Raw genomic sequence first — 20,114 nt, forward strand, 5'->3', positions numbered from 1 at the left:
TCCAGTCAAGTAGTACTACGTGACTGGACGCAGCCGAGCCGCCCTACTGCAGTAAAAAGCCAGCGGGTGGTCAGCAAGTAGTTAAAACTGGAACACCTTAAAAATATTTTCAAGAGACTTATACACTTACATAACCATCCATTGCCCAGTTGTCATTTTGAAACTTTTTTATTAAACTTTCTGATGAACCCTTAATCTGGAAAGCCTTCAAAAGCAAATGGGCTTCTTCTTTCTTATAAACTCCTAAAGAAGAATGAAAATGATTATTTTTTTGAACATTTGGAACACTAAAAACAACATCAAACCTAAAGTGATACTAAAGGATTTTTTCTTTAAAATAAAAAAGAGGTTATATTTATCTGCTCTGTGCAATAATATTGCACAGAGCAGTCTCCTACTTCCTCTTCTGTAGTCGCCTGTTGAGGCTGTCCTTATCTCCTTCCTCCTAGTTCCTTCCCAGCAAGCCTTGTGCTACAGGGGCACCCATGTAGGAGTACTCCTGAGTTAGGCTGTGTGTGTCCATAGACACACAGCACAGGTAAGTCAGGCCACCGCTACCTCCTCACAGGAATTTGACTGACAGAAGCAGGAGCCAATAGTCCTACTGCTGCCTGTGTCTGCTGTGAGACCAGGAAGTAGGAGAGCGGTACTGCAGCTGGGATAACACTGGATCGGTGAGAGGAGCCAGAAACAGTAAAGTGGGGTACATACTATAAGAAAATTGGGCGAACAATTGTCCGATTTTACACGTTGTTTCACAGCAAATCGGAACAGATGAATGGAAATTCTTACGAAAGTTCTCGTACGACAAAGGCTTTTTTTTTTTGTTGTTTATGGTTTCTGATCATGTGCAGTCTTTCTTTTCTGATTTTTCTTGTACAAAAAATTGTACGAAAACGGTACACATTAAACAAAAATCTTTCGTTTTTCCTGTACGAGAAACGTTTTGGAGTTTGTTCCTTCGAGAATTTTCGTACGAATATTCTGAATTGTCTGCAGAAAGTTCCCTAAATACTATAGGAAAATCGTATGAAAATTCTTTGGACAAAAACGTTCGCCTGATTTTCTTATAGTGTATCCGAGCCTTAAGTGTTTAATGGCAAGTGGACTAGGACAGGTAGTGGAGTGTTCTTTACCTGAATGCATACAATGCATAAAGGTAAAAAAAAATATTTGACTTAAAACCACTGTAATTCTGCTTATGTAAAGAACCATGGATATATACAATGTAGACACATTTCATAACATTGATTCATGGCTACTAGAGGTGAATAAAAAATAAATAAATAAATAAATTAAAAAAAAAAATATATATATATATATATATATATATATATATATATATATATATATATATATATATTAATATATATTTATATAAATATATAGTGAAACACATTAAATATACTTCATTACATAGATATTTAAAAGGTGGGGGGGGGGGGGGAAACAAAGAGCATATTATTAACATAGACATGTATTCAATCATACCTGATAACTTTAGTTCACTGTTATTAATATCTAAAAATGTTCCATTAACTTTGCTGCTTGTGTTATTGAACCAGTCAACAGTTAAAGTTGCTAAATGTTGCTTTCCAAGGTACTCATAAAATCCTTTCCAGACAGAATTTATTGAAAAAACATCTGAAGGGACTAAAAACAAAGGTTTTTGTTAATATGTTTCTGAATGTTTTAAATGTTTGTGCATACTGATCGATGTTTTAACAATTCCATTAGTAAGATATAATAATTTTGTTTTATTAAAGAGTGCTTATCTACTGACAACATGTTATTTTAGATAAAAGATATGTGACCTTCAAATAAAGTAAAAGGATAATAAAACATGAAAAATCTGGATTTGAAAAAAACATAATTTTTTATGCTATTTTGTAAAAGATTAATATAATAAAAAAATAAAATTAGTAGTATGTAATAAATACATATGAATATGTAGGTGTACTCATGGCTAAATGCCCCTTTGTAAAATACTCATTTAATGTACCCTAGTTTTTTCTAAACAAATAGTTACAATATTTTTCATTTTTTAATGGTATTTGGATTTGATCTTTTATATACTTTCTTTATCACACGCCCGAACTTGCCCTGTGTTTCACACAACAGTAACAAGGTAGATTTATATTACAAACATTCAGTTGTTATTCAACAAATACAGTACATTTTTATGTTGATAATTTATTTTGCAAAATGCTCCACTGAGAAAAGATTTAATTGATTGTCCAGTAGTTTTGTCAAATTTCTAATTGCCAGATGACAGTTTAGTTTTAGCTAGCAGGTAACATAGCCTTAAATTCAAATACCTTGTAGTGTTTATACTAGTTAAATTAAAAACATATTAAAATCTATTTAAACAAACCTGGAGTCTTTGTAACAGTTGTGTTATGTTCCCTGAGACCTCTGCCTGTAAAAAAAAGCACCATCATATGTATATTATTTAAAAACAGATAATTCACAATAAATTGATGCTCAACTTGCACATAAAGTAAAATAAAGTATGGTCACATACACCATCCCCAAACCCAAACTACCCCCTTACCTAATTTGTGGGGCATGTCTCCATTCAGGGATATGTTCTTTTTTAATTTTAGTACATACGTGCATGGTTCTACTTGCACAGTTTTGTCATCTAGGTCTGAGATATTTTACAAAGACTGCATGTCCCATCGGCCACTATGGCAGTAAGGCTGTGCAGAGCATGTTGGAGATCACGCCCCCCCCCCCCACCCTGCAGTTCAGCCCCACTCCTAGCCAGGTCTGTGCTTCTCTGTGGACTTGAGGCTGAGGAAAAATATTGCATGAGCCTGTGCACTGATCATAGCTGCGATGCTCTGAAGGCTTTAATGCAAAATGAGTAAATGCACATTGATCATAAGACCAATGTTGCTGAATGTAGTATATTTTTGCAAAAGGTGGACTTAGCTTTTAAACAGTTGATAGGGTTGCCGGAAAAGCAGGTACTTTTACTAAAAACATTGTACGTGGGCTTTTATAGCAAACTTGTACAACATACTCATCTGTATAATATTAATAAAACAATCACACATATTAAAATAAAACAATTTTTTAGTAAAGTAAAAATACTTACTTTTGCAAATTGGTGGTTTGCCTGTCCACTTCATATCACCTTTACATGTTCTGTGCTCTGACCCACCTGCCAAAAAATATCCCGGCTGGCAAGTGTATATTAAGGTATATCCCAAAGTTGGTAAGTCTATTGCCCTCACATCAACATGCATAGGGGTCTCTGGTTGCCTACATGCATGAGCTGGAATAGAACACAGACAATAAATATATGATTAATGTTTCAATTAGAAAAGAAATGCATAAGCAATTTAATATTAAAGGGAATTTAAGATTGTACGCCAGCCTTTATTTAACGACTTTTGTTTGTCAGTTATTTGACATTCTATGGTAATCATTTGTAATACTACTTGGAGAATTGTATTAATAATTTAATTAATTAAATTAATGAATACAATTTAATACAATAATTTGATTGGATTAAAAATAAATTAGCTGATCTGGAGGATAGGTCCAGGCGTAACAATCTAAAAATACACCGGGAATATTGATAGGATTCACAGGGTCCCAAAACCCTTATTTTTTCCCACCCAAGTACCCCCCAATGTTCTACTGTGTATCCATTTTTTTCAAGCCAAAGAAAAAATCTTGGACACTTTTTGCAAGGGAGAACATCTCCCGGAGCAGGCCGCTGGTCTCCAAGTGCTTCCAGATCTGTCTGCCCACACATTAAAACGTCGTAAAAAATTGGACACAATCACCAAAGCTCTCAGAAACCACTCCATTTGCAATAAGTGGAAGTACCCAGCAACACTCCTTATCACAAGAGACGGCAACGTAACCCTTGTCACGACATTGGCTGAGGGCATTCAACTGCTGCGTTTGTGGGTATCGTTCCGGACCACCAACCAGTGGTGCGCAATGCATCTGGCTTCTCTCCCATGGAAGGAGAGTGGCAGGTGGTTTCCAACAGGTGCTCACGTAAGAAACAACTCCCTGGATAATGCCAGGCCCTAACGATACGGTTCACTCATATGATCAACATATAATCCCCAGCTATAGGAGCCAATTCCATCCTCCTACACAATTGACCCCCTTGTTGTGGTAGCTAGTCTACTCCTTGTTCTTCTGAACCTTTTTTACGCTGTTCCTCATATGTTTGTTTACCTTCCTGTTCTAGACTCTCAGACTTTCTTCGCAGCCTCTCTTCCATGGACTTCACCTTCGCGTCAACACTCTTGGACCAAGTTCCAGAACTCTATGCCACACCAGATCATTCTACCACCACCCTGGACCACACCTTCAGATGCCGCTCTGCTCATACCGTCATTAGTGAGTACAACCCCATATCTTCACTTTCTATACAAATATGTTGCTTAAAATTTTATCAATGAACATCCGGGGACTTAATCACCCCACCAAGCGCTTTTCCCTATGGAAAGAAGTGTAAAAGACCCAAGCTGACATTATCGCAATCCAGGAGACCCACTTCAAACAGGGAGCTGTACCACACTGCCACCATAGAGACTTCCTTCACATTTTCTTGTCAACATTTTCATGTTAAAAAAGAGGTGTACTAAACACCATAGACTTTACCCTTCCTTCTTCGGATATTGACCCAGTAGGCTGCTTTATTATACTGAAATGCGATCTTAATTCCAAGCCTTATACCATTGCTACTATTTATTCTCCGAATACCAAATAGTTAAGTTTTCTCTATAAAATATTCAAGAAACTGTCCAACGACAGACATGGCAACCTCTTGCTTTGTGGAGATTTTAATATCACTTTAGATCCTGAACTGGACATGTCCTCCAAGCCCAAAATCCAAGTACCAAATTTACAACACCTTTTTCATACCAAAGACGTATACGATACATGGAGATGTCTACACAACAGTGATAGAGACTACTTCTTTTTCTCCCAGCGTCATCATTCGTATTCTAGAATTGACATATAAATAGTTGATAAGTGGTTGCTACAGCGTGTCTCCTCTGCGTCTCTGACAGACATCACGTGGTGTAACCACGTGGCAGTGGTGACTGTGATTGACGAGAGGGACACCAGCTTTCCCTTAAGGCTGTGGAGATGTAATAATTCTGTTATTCAAGGCCCCAAAAACTTTAAACTATTGTCTGAACAAATAACTGAATATTTTGCCAATAATGTCCCCCCCCCTCGGATGTTAAGCCTTTTACAATTTGGAATGCCCACAAGGCCTATATGGGGTGGGGGTGATCCTCAAACTATGTGCGCATACGAAATGCACCCTTAATGCCAAATACAATGCCCTCTTGGATGACTTACACCGTGCTGAATCTATTAACAAATCATGCCCTAACCCAACTAATACTGACACCCTTACAAAACTGAGAAAATAATTAAGGGAATACCTACAGGCCTAACATGACAAATGAATTAGTAGACTGAAACTTTAATACTACTCCAATAATAACAAACTTTAGATCAATATCCCTTCTCAACTGCGATATAAAAATTGACATCAAAACCTTGACATCCTGCCTAATGCATATTTTGCCACATCTAATTAAAGCTGATCAAACAGGTTTTATTGTAGGCCGTCAGGCGCCTGACACTACGAGGCGCATGATCAACATTGTTGACTATGCAAACCGATCGCGAATGCCTTCTCTGCTTCTCTCCATTGATGCAGAGAAGGCGTTCGACAGGGTACATTGGGGCTATATGTCCCACGTCTTGGGCAAATTCGGATTCAGTGGATCAATTCTGTCAGCGATAACTGCTCTTTATTCGTCCCCCTCAGGCCAGGTTTACAGGGTTGCCCTCTGGCTTCTTTACTTTTTTATCTTATGATTGAACCATTGGCAGAAACTATTCGCTCTCACCCAAAAATTACGGGATTTCAATTCCGCGATAGTGCACATGTCATAAGCCTTTTCGCCGATGATGTAATCCTCATGCTTACCAACTCCCTAGAATCACTCACCACAGCTCACCAAATCCTCCAACAATTTAGCAACATTTCGTACTACAAAGTAAATTTTTCGGAATCCCTTATCCTAAACCTAGAAATCGCCACAAAACATAAAAATGTGCTTATCCAATCGCTTCTGTATTCTTGGACAGATACAACCATCCCATATCTAGGAATTAACCTTATGCCTTCAGTCACTAACCTAGCGGACAGCAATTATACACCCCTGCTAACAAAACTGACAAAAGAGTTGCACAACATGTCCAATTCGAATTGTCCTGGAACGGCAAATTGGCCGCATTTAAAATGCTTATCCTCCCCCAAACTTTGTACCTGTTTCGCACTCTCCCGATTGAAAACATTTATCTAACCTCCTTCTCATCTCTCATCAAAAAATTCCTTTGGCAAGGGAAAAAAGCAAAGTGCTCACATGCACAAATGATCAAATATAAACTAATGGGAGGCATAGGTATGGTGGATGTCAAAGACTACCTAACAGCAACATGCCTTGAACAGTTAAAATACTGGTTTTCTCCCTCACCAAACAAATTATGGGTCGAACTTGAAAAGTGCATTTCCCCAACCCCCAATCTAGACCTTCTATTAATTGCTGACACCTGGGTTACACAACCGACATGGTCCCTCCCCACCTCAATTGCCGCAACCTTACAAGCTTGGAGACTAATGTACAATCATAAGTTCCATGACGAGCCTTACACTGACATACCAATTCCCCTTGATACAGTTAATATACTATTACCCCATCTAGTCCCGACAAATTGGTCCACGTATAACCTGAAATTTGTGAATGACCTTTATGAACACAACAACCTAATATATTACTTTCCACATTCCTCTTTAGACTAAGCAACATCAAACACCTAGTAAAATCCATCCCCGATCCATGTTCCCCTTAAAATATGGCAGTTCCTTACAAACCCATCCCAGACTTCCAAGAGAATCTCCCTTTTTTATAACTTACTGCAAAACAAAACCAAATTCACCAAAAGTCCCAACATTCTTGTCTGAGAAAAAGATCTCCAAAAGTCCTATGAACCTAAACAGTGGGTCGGAGCTCTGCATTACTCCTTTGCGGTCTTGCATTGTTGTAACTATTGGGAACTTAACCAGAAACGAATCTCTAGATGGTACTTGACCCCATATCGAGTGGCACATTTCTCTCCAAATAGCTCCCCTGCATGCTGGAGAGGATGTGGTCAAGTGGGCAATCTCCTTCATATGCTTTGGTCATGCAAAAATATTTGGAGCTTCTGGGGTAGCATATTTAGGCTCCTCTCCAGTGTCACTGGCATTCTGATAGAACCAATACCAGACCTAGCTGTCCTGAACCTGGGAATTAAAAAGTTGCCGATTTCATGTAGGAAAGTGGTAACGGGTATACTGCTAACGGCGAGACTAACAATTGCTAGAGAGGGGACCTAGCCCCCAACATTTCAGAAATAATATCCATAGTCCAAAACATATATTCACATGAGAAACACTTGGCTATTAGATCTGGTTCAATTACATCATTCAATAACACCTGGAAAGACTTGTCAACATGGAACCCCACAGAAAACACCAACTCATTGTTCTGATGATACTGTGTTATTCATACTGTTACGAGGCTACTCCATTTCTGTTCTGTCTGTTTTTGTTCCTTACTTGCTTTTTTGCATTGTGTCACATTTGTTTCTACATGCCAAACTGCATAGTTGCAGATTTATGTATCCAACAATCTTTCAATAAAGATATATTCAAACAAGAAAAAAAACAGTGGCAGCTAGTGCTCAATATTTTAAGGGGGGGGGGGGTGGTGGCAAACAAACCTGACCCCTGCCTTTGCACTGATGGACCCCCCGCTGCACGGGAAACAGACGGGAAGGCGGCGATCAGTAACCGTACCTTAGGAGGCCGGTAACGAGGTGGTGCTGGATCCAGAGTAGGGCTCCTGGAATCTTAACGAGGCTGTTGCTGCCCCTCTGCCCCTTCACCTGCTGCTCCTTGCTCCAGCTTGCCAGGAGAAGAGTCGGGGCATTTGCTAGTCCTCCCGGCCGAACAGGCCTTGCTTCTCCTCCCAGTCGAACAGGAATTGGGCCTTGAGACCCAATTGTCTGGGAGTCCTAAGACTCCCTGGCCAATCTGGACTCAGGATCCCCTTCCTGATTGGCTGGGAGGAGAAGCAGGAAGACATTACAGAATATTAATTTGCTAATGTCACACAACTCGGAGGGCTCCAGGCGCAGTGCTATGTGCCCCAAGCCAGCCCTTTTTTTTAAGCCAATTAGAGCCTCGGGCTCTAATTAAGTGCTTAAAAAAAAAAAAAAAAAAAACATTGAAAACTATGTGCCCGGCACCCTGCATGTAGATTAGGGGGGTAGTGCCCATGTGCCCTTAATGGTGCGGCCACCACTGATAATGTGTAGAAAACTTCCTTCAGTGCTTAGACTAATATACTATGCACTTACCAGAAATATAAAGAGCAAAAATCAAAACAACATCATAGGAACTCCACCAGGTGTTATAGAAAAATCCAGTGCAAGTGAACCTACACCAAAAAAATATAAGAGCTTAAATTTTTTCACTTTAGTAGGTATTCCTCCCAGCTTCCTCTTGTTAACAGCATTGAGTCCTCATCACAGGAACCAATAAACTGCATGTAAAAAGTTCACCACTGCTGCATTGATAGAAGCTTCACCTCCAGCTGGCCCTTTCTCCAGGACAGCTGAGAAAAGTGAAGATTGCTCTGACAAAACAGGAAAATCATTACTGACACAGAAGACTTCCATGGCTTCCTCCACTCCACATGCTGCTCTCTGCTCAGCTCCCCACCCCCTCAAACAACCTCAATCACCTGTAGAACATCTTGAATTTCCTCAGCTGAAAGCCCTGTCCTAGTGGAGGAGAAGAGGCCAGCTGTAGGTGAAGCCTCTATCAGTGCAATAGTGGTGAGCTTTTTACATGCAGTTCATTGGTTCCTGTGATAAGGACTACATGCTGTTAACAAGAGGAAGCTTGGAAGAGTACCTAAAGAGATTAAATTCAAGCTCTTGTATGTTTAATTTCTGATGAGTGCATAATTGGGTGGAGGATCACTTGCACTGGACTTTTCTATAACACCTTGTGCATTTTGTTTGATGTTGTGCTGGTGAGTGCATAATGTAATAGAGTCTAAGCACTATTAACACTCTTAATCTCTCAGAAGTTTTCTACACACGGATACTTTTTTTCTGGATTGCTTTCACTATATCATCATTTGGACTTTTACTCATCACTTACTTTTGTATTTAACATTTATTTCGGATATCACATGTTTATTTTTTTTTTTAGGTGCCGCACTTGTATTGATTGCATTTGTTTTGTATAGCCACCTATTATTACTTTTTGGATCATTGGTTTCTCTGCAGACCTGCACCAGAGTTTGCACTCTCCAGCTTTAGTTAATCAACCCCAGTCTCCTGCTATCTTAATCCAGTGCTCTCATTTTGCTGTGGTCTGCTGTTTCCATCCATCCATTACATTTTTTTTATTGTCTCTAAGCACTGCATAAATTCCTGTCCTCAGTCAATAGCTATCATAGCACAGCCAATAACCATCTACAACCATAGCTGTCAGGGCATCTCTCAACAATAGTGCCAGCGTTTAACCTACTTTGCCTGCTTATCATCACTAGGGATGATCAAACTTTTGAAAAGTTCAGTTCGACCAGAACACCTGAATTTCCCAAAAGTTTTGTTCGGATTCCCGAACCCCATTGAAATCAATGGGACCCAAACTTCGGGAATCAAAAAACACCATTTTGAAGCCCTAAAACCTAATAAATGCTCCTAAAAAGTGCCTAGGGTTCTGGGTCATGCCCCAGGGACTATGAGTCAGGCAAAAAAAGTTCTTAAAAATTGTTGTCTTTGATAGAGAGCCAATTATTGAAAAAAATATTGAAAAAATAAATAATGAGATTTCTTTGGATTTAGTGTCTGGGGGGGGGGGGGTCTAAAAAGCATACCTGTGAAGTTTCAGCTCTGTAGCATGTCCAGAACCAGAATTATAGCATGCCAAACCTTCAAAAATGACTTTTTTGCTTAACCGCGCCTTTCTTTTGCTCCTAATAAAGCAGATGTGTGTGACGCCTTTTGCAGTGGACTTAACGCTTACAACAAGAACTGGCGTTAACTTATCACTGAGGCTTTAAGTCCACTGCAAAAGGCTTTACTACTCTGGGTCACACACATCTGCTGGGTCGCATAGCAGTGTGCCTCTTGCAGGTTATTTTCACATCGCACAGTTTATAAAGCCTCAGTGACAACTATACATAAATTAAAATTCATCACAAAAAAAACGGATTATTTTTCTTAGAATTTCAGTAGCGCAGGGATGGTGTTACCCTCCTTTCATAAAGTGCAAATAAATAAAGTGCATAAATTGCATAAATAATCCAAAACATCCAACTAAGCAAGAACAGAGTCCTTCAAAAGTCTTTGTTTATGTAGTGCCAGGGCTGGTGGTGGTGACATTGTACGGTGGTTCCTATAACTGACACCAATGACCCTGCATTAAAGGCACTATCTATTGCTCTGGCACTAAATAAACAAAGACTTTTGAAGGACTCTGTTCTTGCTTAGTTGGATGTTTTTAATTATTTATGCAATTTATGCACTTTATTTATTTGCACTTTATGAAAGGAGGGTAACACCATCCCTGCGCTACTGAAATTCTAAGAAAAATAATCATTTTTTTTGTGATCAATTTTAATTTATGTATAGTTGTCACTCAGGATTTGGCAACTCTGCGCGGTGAAATTCACCTGCAAAACGCACATTGCTATGCGACCCAAAGTTGTCGCTAAATACAGCAGAAGTGTGTGACGCAGAGTAGCAAAGCCTTTTGCACAGGCGTTAACTTGTCACTGAGGCTTTGGCAACTCTGCGTGGTGAAATTCACCTGCAAAACGAACACTGCTATGTGACCCAAAGTTTTCGCTAAATACAGCAGATGTGTGTGACGCAGAGTAGCAAAGCCTTTTGCACAAGCGTTAACTTGTCACTGAGGCTTTGGCAACTCTGCGCGGTGAAATTCACCTGCAAAATGCACACTGCTATGCGACCCAAAGTTGTCGCTAAATACAGCAGATGTGTGTGACGCAGAGTAGCAAAGCCTTTTGCACCGGCGTTAACTTGTCACTGAGGCTTTGGCAACTCTGCGCGGTGAAATTCACCTGCAAAACGCACACTGCTATGTGACCCAAAGTTGTCACTAAATACAGCAGATGTGTGTATCGCTGCAATGTATTTTGCACAATAGCTGACTAGCAAGCACGTATACCTGCTGTAGATATATCAGCAGTGCAACGTGCTCACTAGACGGAACCCTGACACTTAAAAGTATCCCTACAAAAACTAGATTATTGAATCTAACTATAGTGGTATATAGTATCCTAACTACACTGCATATCCCTTTCCTCACACTAAAAGAACAGCTCCATACAGCAGAAGATCATTTCTTCTGTAAGTAAGGGAACACAGCAAGGAGGCCAGTCTTGGGCTGGAGCATCCCAATAAATATGCCCTGTTGCGTGATGTTGGGGAAACCAGTCAGGTACCAGCATTGCTGAAGCAGAGCAATGCCCCTAGCTGCCAGGGGAAAAACTCCTCCAGTGAGGGTGGGAGCAAGGGAAAAGAAAGACAGGTTCTGGTGGTAGGAGACTCAATTATTAGAAGGACAGAGAGGGCGATCTGTCAAAAAGACTGTAAGAGCCAAACTGTCTGTTGTTTACCGGGCGCTCGGGTTCAGCCCATCACGGATCTGGTGGACAGATTATTGGGTGGGGCTGGGGAAGACCCAGCTGTCAAGGTAGACGTGGGTACCAATGACAAAATCAGAGGGAGATGGAGAGTCCTAAAAAACTTTTTCAGGGACTTAGGAGCTAAATTGAGGAGTAGGACCTCCAAGGTAGTATTTGCACCTGTACCTGTACCCCGAGCCACACCAGAGAGGCAGCAGGAGATTAGGGAAGTAAACAAGTGGCTGAGGAGCTGGTGTAGTAAGGAGGGTTTTGGGTTCCTGGAGAACTGGGCTGACTTCTCAGTCGGCTACCGGCTCTTTAGTAGGGACGGATTGCCCCTAAATGTGGAGGGTGCAACTGTACTGGGTGAGAAGATGGCCAACAAGTTAGAGGGGCTTTTAAACTAGGGGTTGGGGGAGGGTACAGATGTAGAATTAGCCAGCAGGAGCAAGGTTCAGCGGGCAAAAATGGGGACATTAGCGTTAGGGTGTTCAGAGTTCCTAAACCCAAGGTGGGTATGGGGAAAAATCGTAAGAGCAGTCTAAAAACAACATCAAACGAGGATATAGTATGCAACCGGACAAAACTACGAGATTTGTATACCAATGCTAGAAGCCTGGCCCACAAGATGGGAGAGCTGGAGCTGCTGATGTATGCGGAGAACTTAGATTTTGTGGGGATTTCAGAGACTTGGTTTGACAGCTCTCATGATTGGCTGGCGACCATTCAGGGGTATTCCCTTTATTGCAGCGATATAAAAGGTAAAAAAGGGAGAGGGGTATGTCTGTATATTAAGAACAGTGTAAAGGTAAATACTAGGGACAATATTAATAGTGGAGCTAAGGAGGAGGTAGAATCCCTATGGGTAGAACTTCAAAGGGAAGGCACTATGGGGAAAGTGATATTGGGAGTATGCTTTAGGCCCCCAAACCAGAGGGAGGAGGGGGAGGAAAACCTCCTTTCACCTCCTTGGAATGGCAGCAAGGATGGAAAATGTAATTATAATGGGGGACTTTAATTATCCAGATATAGACTGGGCATTCATCCAAGGCTCGGCAGTTCCTAAATGTTTTGCAGGACAATTTCATGGGTAAGATGGTAAATGCAACGACAAGAAACAATGCGGTACTAGACCTACTGATTACCAACAATACGGACCTGATCATGGATAAAGAAATAGGGGCAACTTAGGAAACAGTGACCAACCATAGGTCAATTAGTTTCAGTATTAATCATAGTAATAGGAAACACAAGGGTAATATAAGGACACTGGAATTCAAAACTTCCTAAAACTGCGCTCTTTGCTAGACAATATCAAATGGGATAGAACCATGGGAAAAAAGAACACGGAGGAAAAATGGGAGTGCTTCAAGCACATACTAAACAAAGGGTTTGGCCAGAGCATTCCAAAGGGAAATACATTTAAAAGAGCAAAATTAAACCCTGGGTGGCTAAACTCCAACATAAAAAGGCATATTAATACTAAAGAAAACGCCTTAAAAAAATACAAGGCTGAGGGGTCATTGGCAGCATTCCAACATTACAAAGAGTGCAATAAGAAATGTAAAGGCCTTCTCTTGCTTTCCCTTTCTGTATCTCTTTTGGTTTCTTATTTTTGTCGCCTTCTCAGGTATCTCTGTTGCCCAGCACCTGGGTGCCCGAAATACTCTGTTATTGCTGTCTCTCGGGACGCCTCTTTAGCCAGTTCGCAGCGGGCAATGATGTTACTCCACTCATGATTGATGTCCTGTTTTGTTTGATGTAGGGGAATCTTTGGACGCTGACCTTGATCACAGGCTCCCTGGGTTTGTTCCTTTATTTTTTGTTCCTTTTTTTTTTTCTTTTTTCATATCCAGTTCTTTTTCTGTACTGCACTTGAATTTGTATTACCCTGCTGTGCCACAAGGGGGTGCTGGATGTGTAATTTTTGGTCTCTATGCCTTGATTCTGATACCTGATCTTGTTTGTATTTTGTTCTTACTTTGAAAATAAAAAAAACTTTTGCAAGTAAGAAATGTAAAGGCAAAATCAAGGTAGCTAAAATAGAACATGAGAGACATATAGCGGAAGAGAGTAAAAAAACAAACAAAAAAAAAAAAACAAGCTATTCTTTAAGTATATAAATAGTAAGAAAGCAAGACCAGAAAACATTTGCCCCATAAAAGATGATGAAGGGAATCTGGTCACAGAGGACAGAGAAAAGGCGAAAGTGCTAAATAATTTCTTCTCTTCAGTCTTCACAAATGAATTGGGGGGCTACACTAACCCGGCTTGTAATGCTCAATTAAATAATACACCTCAGGAAGTACCCCCATGGTTAACAGAAGATAGACTTAGAACTAAACTAGAGAAACTAAACATAAATAAATCACCAGGACCGGATGGCTTGCACCCGAGGGTTCTTAAAGAACTCAGCCAGGTGATAGCTAGACCGTTATTCTTGATCTTTACGGATAGTCTACAGACGGGAATGGTGCCAGCTGATTGGAAAAAAGCCAACGCGGTACCAATATTTAAAAAAGGGCCGAGATATATCCCGAGTAATAGGCCTAACATCAGTAGTCTGCAAGATTTTGGAGGGGATGTTAGGGACTATATACAAGACTTTAGTAATGAAAACGGTATTATTAGTAGTAATCAGCATGGATTCATGAAAAATCATTCTTGCTAGACCAATCTATTAACCTTCTATGAAGAAGTGAGCTGCCATTTAGATAAAGGAAGGCCTGTGGATGTGGTGTTTCTGGACTTTGCAAAGGCATTTGACACAGTTCCCTACAAACGCTTACTGTACAAACTAAGGTACGTAGGTATGGACCATAGGGTGAGTACCTGGATAGAGAACTGGCTCCAGGGGTGAGTCCAGAGGGTGCTGATAAATGGGGAGTACTCGGATTGGGCAGGTGTGGAAAGTGGGGTCCCCCAAGGATCTGTCCTGGGACCAATCCTGTTTAATTTATTCATAAATGATCTAGAGGAAGGGGATATCTAGCACAATCTTGGTATTTGCGGATGATACTAAACTAAGCATGCCAATATCTTCTATGCAGGATGTGGAAACCTTACGAGCAGACCTGAAAAAAATAATGGGATGGGCAACTACATGGCAGATGAGGTTTAATGTTGAAAAATGTAAAGTAATGCATTTGGGCATCAGAAACACGAAAGCAAGCTACTCACTAGGGGGGAACCTCTGGGTGAATCTAAGATGGAAAAGGATCTGGGGGTACTAGTGGACAACAGGCTTGGCAGTGGCATGCAATGCCAAGCTGCTGCAAGCAAAGCAAACAAAATCCTGGCATGTATAAAAAAGGGGATTCACTCCAGAAATAAAGAGATTATTCTCCCACTTTACAAGACTCTAGTCTACCCACATCTGGAGTATGCCGTCCAGTTCTGGGCACCGGTCCTCAGAAAGGATGTGCTAGAACTGGGGAGAGTCCAGAGAAGGGTAACAAAAATAATTAGGGGAATGGAGGATCTCAGCTAAGAAAGGAAAGACTACATGAATTGAACTTATTCTCTGTGGAGAAGAAATGCTTGAGAGGGGATATGATATCAATGTACTAATACTTTACTGTTGACCCTAGCATAAGGAACAAACTTTTCAGAGAAAGGGAATACAATAAGACACGTGGCCACTCACTAAAACTAGAGGAAAAATGGTTTGACCTTAAAATACATAGGGGGTTCTTTACTATTAGAGCAGTGGGGATGTGGAATTCTCTTCCACAAGCAGTGGTATCAGCGAGGAGCATCGATAGTTTCAAAAAACGATTAGACGGGCACCTTAAAGACCCCAACATGAAGGGGTATACAATGTATGGTTAACATCAAACACACACAAACACATCATAGGTTGAACTGGATGGACTGATGTCTTTTTTCAACCTCGCTAACTATGTAACTATGTAATTGCATTTCCATGTTCTGTGTACTGTGGGAGACCAGTTATAGTGAATGCAGGTCCTGGGTTAAGTAAAAGTTTAAATCATTATATAGTTTTGCTGCTTGTTAGTACTATGATTGACACTAAGCGTGTGCGTTTTTTCCCTGCATGTTCCACGTTTTTTCTTTTCGGATGCTTGAACATATTTTTGTAGTTTTAGTAGAATGTGTAAACTGGAGTCTATCATTTTCACTCAAAAGAAGCAATGCATTAAAAAGTTCTATCTATTGTTTATCTACATTTGTGGGGTATAATGGGTATCTACAACACTGAGGTGATGTTATTATGGATGTGAAAATAGGAGTTTTGACTTTGTAAAATTTCATAAAAAATTAAGACATTTTTCTGAGACTTTACCATTTAAATTAAATTCTTTTTTGTCAATTGAAGGGTGAAAAAATATATTTCCCAGCAATTTTTAAGGATGTAAGGGGCTTTAAATGACTCCTGAAGACTGGAAAAGCTTCTTTGAAATATTATAGACCTGTTCATTTGCCTCAAAATATTTACTCTAACCCTAATGCTGACCATAAACTGAATGGTAGCGCTAGCCATAATGATAGATCTAACCCCAACAATAATCCTAAACCTATTTATAAAGAAACACATATATTCATCAGTTAAGTTATAAAAAGACAATCATATGACTTTGTTTATAAACAAAGGAAGGTGATTGCTATAGTACCGATACCAAATGTTTTTGTTGATAAACAAAGCCCTCTGATTTCTCCTGGACTGAATTGTATTGTAACTGTACTGTCTGCCCTCATGTTGTAAAGCGCTGCACACATTTTTGGCGCTATATAAACCATGTTTAATAATCATGGGATAAGCTTAGTGATTGTATGGCTTTGTTTGTTAACAAAAGCCATCGATCATCATTTCAGCGCTGACCTAATAATCACATGGCTTTGCTGATACACGTCATATCAGTATCATAACTTTGTTTATCAACAAAGCCATGCCACACAAGATGCTGGCCTTTTGCAGTTTTGTTGCTAAACAAAAAGCCATGTCACAAAGGGGCTAAATCTGACATGTCTTTGTTTCTAACCAATTATTAGTTGAATTAGCAATACATAATCTCTGTTGATTTATTGGAAATTTAGGAAGCATTCTCTAAACAAGGCCATGAATAAACAGGTAATTTGTTAAACCTTCTAAATCTTTATTATCTAAAAAATGAAAAGGGAATTGGAAAGGAAAGGTATGATGATGCTGCATGTATCAGAAAAAGTTATAGGTTGAAATTGGCAGTGTTTCTCTCCTATGAACAGAAGATTGGAAAATCTATAACAGCGGTTCACACTGGGGCGACTTCAAAGCCACCCGACTCTGAAGCCGCCCCCTGCAGCGGGACTTCAGCATGGCTTGAAAATTACTTCTTTAATAGAAGTCAATGCAAGCTGCTCCGAAGTCACCCCAAAATAGTGCAGGAACCTTTTTCTTAGTCGGAGCGACTTGAGTCGCTCTGATTAGAACGGTTCCATTGCACTGAATGGAGTGCGACTTGTCAGGCGACTAAGTCACCTGACAAGTCGGCCCAGTGTGAACCGGCTCTTAGGTATGATGATATATTATTAGGTTACATTGTAAAATGGACAATTGTGTCTTTTTAATAAAAAGATGCATTTCCTCTAGAAGTGTTTTTTTTTTTTTTTCTTTTTTCAGTAAAGCATGACGTTTACACAAATAAAATCCACAGGGCAAGTGTAAAACATTAAATGGCCTTGCAGAAAGATACATAGTTCATCTATAACCACCATTACAATGAAACATTCAAATAATGAATGTCTTTAATATAAAAATACAAAGACCTGTAAAAGACTTACAAGTCTTAGTCAAAGGCAATAGGGAGAAAAATGGAAAAAAAAGCAAAGATTTTCAATAAAATGTATACTCTAAAAGGAATGTCCAGGGGGTCACTATAGTGACATAAAATAAACACTGGAAAGCCAAGCCTAATTCCAAAGGGAAAACAAATAATCATAAAATGAACACTTGGAGGTCAAAGAACAGAGAATAGCATTTCATTAATGCGCTCAAGGGGAAACGTCTCTTGCTGCTATCACTGGTATTTAGGAAAAACAGATCTAAAAACAGAAACAATACAACATTTTCACCATACAACTCTAGAAAGGCACATTATTTTCTAACACTAACAATTTACCTCTCACTTAAGTTTGCATAATTCCACAATATTTATAATAATTTTAAGCTTCTTAGCTGACGTATCACTAAGAAGGGAAAAGGAAAACTTAAGAGGCTCTAAAACAGGCATTTTTAATACTGTACTAAATGTTAGCAATGATTGGACCAGGAGGATTGCTGATACATTAGTTTTAGATTCACATACATTTATTGAGATGTATGATTTTTAGGAATTCAGGCAATATTGATAAATAAACTGCGGAAAATCTACAGACTGGACAAATGTTTATTCAGCAGAAGCAACAACAAAAAAAAACACAATTTGTTGTTACATTGCAATCAAAAAGATTATCATTGGGGGTGTGGCCTGAAGCTGTATGTGAGTGGACACGAGTAAGCGGAGCTCTCCCCGCCGCTATCCGACATTCTCATCCTGTACCCGACACATCGAGACTTATCACCCCTCACCTTGTAGCTGACGCTCCGGTGCACCCAGGCATTATGTCGCCACCCCGGAAAACCTCTGAAGCCGTGGCTAAATTGGACAGATTCCAGCACCAGGAGGGAGGCCTGCAGTCTTAAGATGGTAGCTCCCCGTCGCCAAGATCTGCAGAAACTTAGGGGCTGCATGTCCGAGGTGGAGGATCGCCTGAACCGCGTGGAAGATGACATCCCCCCGGTGAGGAACGCGGTGGAGCAGGCCTCCCGCCAGTATCTCCTGCACAACAGAATGACTTGGAAAATCGGGCTAGATGCAACAATCTTCGCTTCATTGGCCTGCCTGAGAGTGCAGACGGCGCCATCCCCACCACGTTTTTGGAAGATCTCCTCCTCTCAGACCTTCATTGTAGAGCAAGCCCACTGCATGCCAGCAAAAAAAGCCCCCATCAGGTGCACCTCCCAGAGTGTTTATCGCCAAGTTTTTGAACTTCAGAGACCGGGACGCTGTCCTCCATTTGGCGAGAGAGAAGGGTAATATTCCTCTGGACAACCACCACATCTTGGCCTTCCCCGATTTTTCTGCTGAAGCGCAGAAACAGCGCAGCCGATTCATGGAGGTTAAGAGGCGTCTCCAGATCCGTAACCTGAAATACTATATGCTATACCCAGGCCAGTTGCGGGTTGTTGGTGAGGACAGGGTCCACTTGTTTAAGGACCCGGATTCTGCTGTGGCCTTGCTGGATCGTCTCCCGTAAGTACTGAAAACGATTGCCCTGGCCTGCTCTCCCTCCTGACTTGTGCCTTAGGCTACCTGGACCATGCTATATCCTTGGGCTTCCTCTTCTGTTCTTCTCCTGATGGACCCTGGTTCCTGAGCCAATATCTCCTGTACTTCTGCAGCCTGCTGTTCTTGTTTCACCCCTGTGGACATTGCTGGTTGCCGTTACCTGGTCTCTATCTGGCCCCCATAAGCCGGACTAAGTGACAGCTTTCGTTTATATCCATCTCCCTCACATGTTCACTGGCCGGGAGGCCTGGTCTGCTCACCTTAGACACTGTTTTTTCTTGTGCTCATCTACTGTTGAGTCCCACCATTGGGACCCCTCTCCGGAGACTATTGGCCCCCACCCTACCGCATCTTTGATGCCGCCATTGCCTATGGGTGCTCTGCTCAATTTTCTGTGGTTTTGCGGCCTGCGCCACTCAGCTTCCCATTGGCAACTGGATTCCTGCTTTGTTCTTTTTGTTCAATGTTTTGGGACTGATGGATGATACACAGTATGTTCAGATGTGTACCCAGATCCTCAATAACATCAACTGGTACAGACGCATCACCCCCACCATTGTGGCTAAATTCTATCAGGAGTTCTACCTCTTAACAGACCAAGCCTATTTGAATAACATCATTACCAAGCATACGTGGGATTTTATTCGTACCAAATTCCCTAAAATACCAACGTTCTATGGACTTCCCAAAGTCCATAAGAACCCCACTAACCCCCCTGGTAGACCCATCATATCAGGGAGAGGGTCTATATCTGAAAATGCCAGTCGCTTGGTGGATAATTATTTACAACCTTTCGTACAGGATTTACCATCCTTCACGAAGGACACGATTCATTTTTTGAGCAAGGTTGAGGGCGTTCCTATTTCTTCCATGGCAACACTTGTCACCATTGACGTTGAAGCTTTATATAGCTCCATACCCCATGAAAAAGGTATGGCCGCTATCCAACATATTATTTCGCAGAAAGTTCCGAATGATGCTTACAGTGAATTTATACTTAGCCTCTTACGGT

At 40.7% G+C, this 20,114-nt stretch overlaps 1 protein-coding gene across 1 annotated transcript in view; it reads right to left on the minus strand.

The window, feature by feature from the left end:
• Positions 1-20,114, minus strand: part of CSMD1 (CUB and Sushi multiple domains 1) — a 2,644,830-nt gene that overhangs the window by 26,930 nt on the left and 2,597,786 nt on the right. Inside the window, exons 64-67 of the mRNA XM_082250071.1 lie at positions 3,104-3,283; positions 2,375-2,419; positions 1,492-1,653; positions 131-243 (exon numbers count right to left, since the gene is read on the minus strand). Coding sequence (XP_082106197.1) covers positions 131-243; positions 1,492-1,653; positions 2,375-2,419; positions 3,104-3,283 — 500 coding nt within the window. The remainder of the gene's footprint in view (positions 1-130; positions 244-1,491; positions 1,654-2,374; positions 2,420-3,103; positions 3,284-20,114) is intronic.

This window comes from Pelophylax lessonae (genome assembly GCF_965119305.1).
Source record: "Pelophylax lessonae genome assembly, chromosome: 3".
Lineage (NCBI taxonomy): Eukaryota > Metazoa > Chordata > Amphibia > Anura > Ranidae > Pelophylax > Pelophylax lessonae.